Source organism: Etheostoma cragini, chromosome 13 (genome assembly GCF_013103735.1).
Source record: "Etheostoma cragini isolate CJK2018 chromosome 13, CSU_Ecrag_1.0, whole genome shotgun sequence".
Classification (NCBI taxonomy): domain Eukaryota; kingdom Metazoa; phylum Chordata; class Actinopteri; order Perciformes; family Percidae; genus Etheostoma; species Etheostoma cragini.
This window is the reverse complement of record NC_048419.1, coordinates 21,392,959-21,398,958: the sequence shown is the minus strand read 5'-3', so window position 1 is coordinate 21,398,958 and position 6,000 is coordinate 21,392,959. Positions and strand designations below refer to the sequence as shown.

The 6,000-nt window shown below is 38.5% G+C and overlaps 1 protein-coding gene across 2 annotated transcripts in view; it reads right to left on the bottom strand.

The window, feature by feature from the left end:
- Positions 1-294: 294 nt before the first annotated feature.
- doc2b (double C2-like domains, beta) overlaps positions 295-6,000 on the bottom strand; it is a 115,174-nt gene continuing 109,468 nt past the window's right edge. The window contains exons 9-11 of one of the 2 annotated variants that reach the window (XM_034890490.1): positions 4,939-5,035; positions 2,040-4,299; positions 295-1,997 (exon numbers count right to left, since the gene is read on the bottom strand). In XM_034890490.1, the coding sequence (XP_034746381.1) occupies positions 4,166-4,299; positions 4,939-5,035 (231 nt within the window). In that variant the 3' untranslated portion in view covers positions 295-1,997; positions 2,040-4,165. Of the gene's footprint in view, positions 1,998-2,039; positions 4,300-4,938; positions 5,036-6,000 lie in introns of those variants that run through there. The other variant, XM_034890491.1, reaches the window with a different exon arrangement.

Here is a 6,000-nt window from a genome sequence, read left to right as displayed (position 1 = left end):
ATGTATGTATGTATGTATGTATATATATATGTATGTGTATATATATATATATATATGTGTATGTATGTATGTATGTATGTGTATATGTGTGTATATATATATATATATATATATATATATAGTGTGTATATATACTGTCTGTGTGTGTGTATATATATATATATATTCAATAATATAATAACCTGTCCATTTGGCATGGGACTGAAATCTAATTAGAGACAATGCATTCATAGCCATAGATTCCACAACCAGAACAATGCAAACAAGTGCCTGAGTGTAAAAAGGAAACCAAGCAACAAAGGAGAGATTTTAATTCACATCAAGTCACGCTTCCAGATAGTCAATACAGCAGCCAAACAGGCAATGCAATAGTGTTCAAAGGTACAAAATCTTGTCCAGAAGAAAGACTGACTCATAGCATAATCTTTGAGCATACACAGATGTGTATTTTTTTTTTTATACAGAAAACAGTATCAAACATGAGGCAAAGTCATCTCATGACAAAACCAAGAACACACGCATGCAGCTGTTTTTTTCCATAATAGTGAGCTTGCATACAAAGGCAGACAGATTACATAGATTAGAAATCATAATCACATGTCAGTTGTATTCATTACATATTCATCAGAGAAAGAGAGAGGGTGATCACCGTTGTGTCAAGGGTTATATTGAGAAGCCAACAAGGTTTCACAGCCGGTTTGTGCATCACAAATCAATGTGACTGAGGAGGTTCTTAACATTTAAAAAAAAGAAAACGAAGAAGTGAGGGCTGATGTACTGCATTTAAACATTTAATGCCCCAGGTTTGAAGGTGTGATACCATTTGTCAAAATCAAATTTTCTTTAGAATGCAGTGTAAAAGCAATGTAGTTGTTCTAATAATACTGTCAACAGTAAAGGGTCAAATAATATAACAAATGGACATTAGGGCTGTTTGTCACACTCCACCAGCTGGAATTAGCGAGTTAAAATGATGTGATTTATAAAAACAGTCACGCTGACACAATCAACATGCTCCAAAAACAAACGGGGCCGGCCTATCACTTACAGTGACGTTAAGTAATGATAAAATGCTGTTAGCTGAATTGCAAACCTGACAGGAATCCTGAACGTTACGTGAGGACTATGAGTGTGGCGTACGTGTTACCAGTCAGTGCACGGTGGATTCTTCCAAGAAAGGTGGGTGTGGGGGGAGGGGGCATGCAGAAAAGGTCATACTGTGGGATCAAACTCATAAAATTACAAATACATGGCATGCATCCCAGACAACTGGTCCACTGGTAGGTTTCCAGGTTTGGACAGGGACTCGTGGTATCAATTCTTATAACATAAAATATTAAAAGAAAGAAAAAACATCAATAATTCAACAGGCTAGAAGGAGTTAAAGTAAAAGTTGTATAACTGCCTTGAGTGATCTGGTATAGTTTGCTCCTGGGCTGTGAGTTCAGCCGTCTCCATTCCCAGATTCGAGTGCCCAAATACAAAGTTTGAGACGTGAACAATATCAACAACACAGAGCGCTAAGCTGTACATCCTCAGAGATTTTACTGTGGAATTGAAGGGGTTAAACATGTACATTCTGTTCGATATATTTATATTGGAGCTACTTACATTAAAAAAAAGAAACCCTCAACAGATGCAACAACATAGTAACAATATACATACACGGCTAGTATATCCAAAATTCTGCCCTTCTCACCCTAGCCCATCTTAGCCAAGCTTGCATTGCATGAAGACTGAACAATCGCAGTGACTTTAGCATAGGGTGTGTACACCCTTTCAGCAGCAAACTTGGACTTCAGCAACAATAGGCTGTTGTAAACAATACATGCTTTTGATATTCTGTATATATATTTTTTAATTTGTCGTAAACTTCCTGTTTTTAAAATTCTGCCCTTTTAACAAACAGCAGGTACATTTTTCAGCCACATTACAGTTGAAAATGCTGCCGGCGAGTTTTTTGTGGAAACTCATTTATCTGCAGTGTAAACAATAAGCTACACATACGCGCAAGCGCGTGTGCGCACAAACACACACACACACACACACACACACACACACACACCAAAGAGCTGCCCAATCATGTGGTGTTGTTGTGGTTCGACAAGTGATTCTCACCAGGGTCAGCCACTGAACTTCATTCTGTTGTTGATTACAGCTGCTCTCTATCAAGTAGGCTCTCTACCTTCCACACTGTAAAGTAAGGCTGTGTAATCAGTGTGCAGTGACTGTGAATGTTTCCACCTCTGTGTTGGAAGTATCCACAGATCATCTGAATCATCAGGTGGCTATAAGATCTACTTTTGTATTTATAACCCTCTTCCCGATCTGACTAATAAGATTCAGTGCCGCTATTACAAGGTTATACTTTTTTTTGCATCTATTGACACATCTTACCCTTGGAGTCTAAACCCCAGTTCAATAAAGCATTGACTGTAGGAATCACTTTTGACCACAGAGAGAAGGTCAGCTGACTGATAACCGCACTGTGATTCATCGCCAATTTTAATGGAATTTCTTAATGCATATCTTTAGCTTCCTGTTGCTTTAGCCTTGGAAATAAAAAAACATGCTATTTTGAAGTCTGAATGGATGAAATGCACAGGGAGCCTTGACCTCAGGATTACCACAAAACTAGGCAGCACTATAGATTATGGGTTGCACTGAAACATCAGTGAGTAATCCAGGTAGGTGGTGCTATGACACCAAGCATTCTCATATTGATTAGGCTATACAGAAACACATGGGACCAGTGTTTATACGGTCTTTAATTCTTCCTGTAAGTAGACTTGAGTAAGCAAAGTTTTTTTTTTTATTACACTGGTTTGCTTATTGGTCATCTTGCAAATTTACAGATGAGCATCAGTTGTTGTAAAATCCTTTAAGAAGACATGTTGGCTTTTAACTGCCAACATTTGTCTCGTTATAACCATTAGGAATTGAATTTAGGGATTGGTAATTGTTGTTGGTATGGGTATTTTAATTTCTTCTCTTCAACAAACTGGACTACAGTTTACTGGCAAAAAGACTGAAGGCCTGAGTATATTTCAAACAAGGTACTCATAGTTTAACAGTGTCTGAGACCCCAATGGTGGAAAGAAGAGTTTCAGACAATCTGACACAACAATGCCATTGAACTTTTTTGAACATTGTTTTCATGTTTTCACTCTGAAAGCTTGAGGCAACATGGTCATGGTTAATGATGGAATGTTAATTGTTGGTAGGAAATGACCATCCAACCACTCTAACCTTCTCCTTCTGTAGACTCGTTTAAGTCTTTTATAATAATAATAAATTATAACATTAAGACTTTCTTAGCTCTCAGTGGACAAGAGTCATAATTTGCACAGCTGTTAGAGGTTCTTGCAGACATTTACTGAAACTTATATTTCTTGGAGGACAGGCTGTCAGACAGCAACTTTCATGAACTAATTAGTTTGAAACACACTGAGGCCTTAACTTACGGTATTTTAAGTTTTGACATTGTTCTCACCTGACCGAGTGATTAAAATTAAAGGATAAATGCTCCAGATTTTGTTGTGTGGGAACCGCTTACATGGTTGTGAACAACTCGACCTTCGCTACCTGACCATTTAAAACTTATAATAAAGTGCAACATCTTCAGTTAGTGAAATGAGAAATGTTCAACTTAACATGTCTTCATACTCACAACAATGTAAAACGTTGCTACATCCATTGTTAGATTCTCTACTCTTACTGCAACACCAAGGTGACGTGTGAAGGCTTTATTTGTGCTGTTTCAGGGACTGGTGAATCATTGGTAAATTATTTAGCAGCTGTAAAAGATCTCATCAAATAGAAAGCATTTCCTCCTTTTATCTTCATTGATCAAACAAGAAATCTGATTTTGAAGCTTAAAATTCAACAGTACATTCCCCTCGATTTTAATTTGATTGAATTTCTCTTGAAAAAGAAAATGAGCAAACCCTATTGTACATATGAACACAAATATAAGGATATTGTTAACTGAGCCCTGTAGAGAGGAAATGTATTCCGAAAGAGGTGTCACAGGTCGCTGTGGCCAACATAAAGAAAATCAAGGGGAAAAAACCTTGGAGAAGGAGTGAGGAAAATGAAGGCAGGAGTCCCATCTGGTGTGGGGGGAAGGGGGGGGGCAACAGGTTGGCAGACAGGATTTGGGTCTTCAGTCATTTAATGAACCAGGTAATTCATTGGTCAACGTGTGCCAGCGCTCAATTTTCTTGTCCTTGTTTTTAAGGCAGTCAAACCAGTGTTTGAGCCTCTCTCCATTTGCATTGATACCCAGAGATACACCACCTGAAAGAAGGCACAAGGAGAATGTCAGTTCTTAGCAAAACATCTTGGAGATTCACACACAAATGTGTCCCATTTATAAAATAGTTGAATGATAACCGCATACCATAATAGTGTGTCAAGATATTTTTCTCATTTAAACTCCTGACAACGATAGGAGAATAACATAATTCAGAGTTTCCCTTTCACACATGTAGCACACAACAGGAGTTTGTCCCTGTCAGACGCATTCTCACCTACTGGAAATACTTTGGTTTTGGCGAGATATGGAGCCTGGTTAGAGCATGCAAGAGATAATATAATGCTAGTCAGTTTTTAAAATTGTGCCTAAACAATCTGCTGCTGATATTTAATTTCATTACTAAAATGTAGTAATTTCCTTGACTCTAAATGGGATAAAAGCTTTTACTGCAACATGCCTAAATTTACCTGAATACCTAATAGCAGCCCAGCCAGTTCCCAGCATGGCTCAGTGTTTGTTTGTCTCCCAGCCTCCAGCCTAAAGAGGCCCGGGCAGATGGCAGACTCAGCTGGACAGAAGGCCAGTGGTGCTGCGGATGCTGATGAATATCTGTCGAGTTATTTTAGCTCGACAGATATTGTTTTCATTTCTGGAAGCAGAGTTGGTTCACCTTTGCTTACCTATGAAATCATTGGACTTTCCGATGTCGTAGTCCCACACTGTCACCTCCAAGGTCTTTTTGGTGAGGTCTGCATATTTTATGTCGTAACAGAACTCCTACAGAAAATAGCAGACAATAAGAGCTCCTCTCTTCAGAATGATCACATACAACTACACACTACATTGTTTTGGATCACCACAAAGTATAAAGCCAAAGATTTGGGTTTAAAGACGTTGAATAAGACAATTTAAGGGATTGTATAATTATACATTGTTATATCATGACAAACCTGAAGGCAACTGACATTTGTTTCATTTTCTGGTGAAGTGATTCACATTATTCTATGGGCATCATTGTGTTAAAACATTTTTGTTTGTGTCTAAAGTATTATGCAGGTTACCGTTGGTGCAGTAGTTGGCTTTTCTCACTGTCAGGGATTCATTCACCACAGACTGAACAGACACCCAGTCAGTCCTATTAGTCCAGGACACTTAAATAAACCTGATAAAAATACTACTTGTGTCAAAAATATCTTAACTGGAGCACAAGTGAAATGTAAAATGTGTGCTGGGATACTTTTTACAATTTGCACTGTGTGAAGCAAAAGCATTTATTCTGCATTTTAATCTGTAGTTCAATAAGGGTTGCTGCTCCACCTTAATGAAAATCAATTTCTTGGTACAAAGGAAGACCCCATTGCTCTTCTCTGACAGAAAGGCCAAGAGGCGATGGAAGGATATGGACGCTAAAAATGTCAGAGGAAATGTCAAGCCGCTGGCCTGCGTGTAAGTGTTTGGCCAGAGTCGTCCACTCGTATACAGATGGGTACTTCAGAGCCCTGTGCCACGACGCACTGGAAACCTGGCTGGGACCTCAGGGAGTTCAGCAATGCATTTTGGATTTCAGTATTTACGATGCCATTTTGGTAAAAGAGGACTCGACTGATGAAAACAAGGGCTGTTTACTAGTCTTGTTTCCTCCATACTGAGTTTATCAGAGTAATGTTACAGTACACTACAGCACAGCGCCTCTGCAATTACAGTCAAATATGTTATAATTCCTAGTTCAAACCTTCCATAAT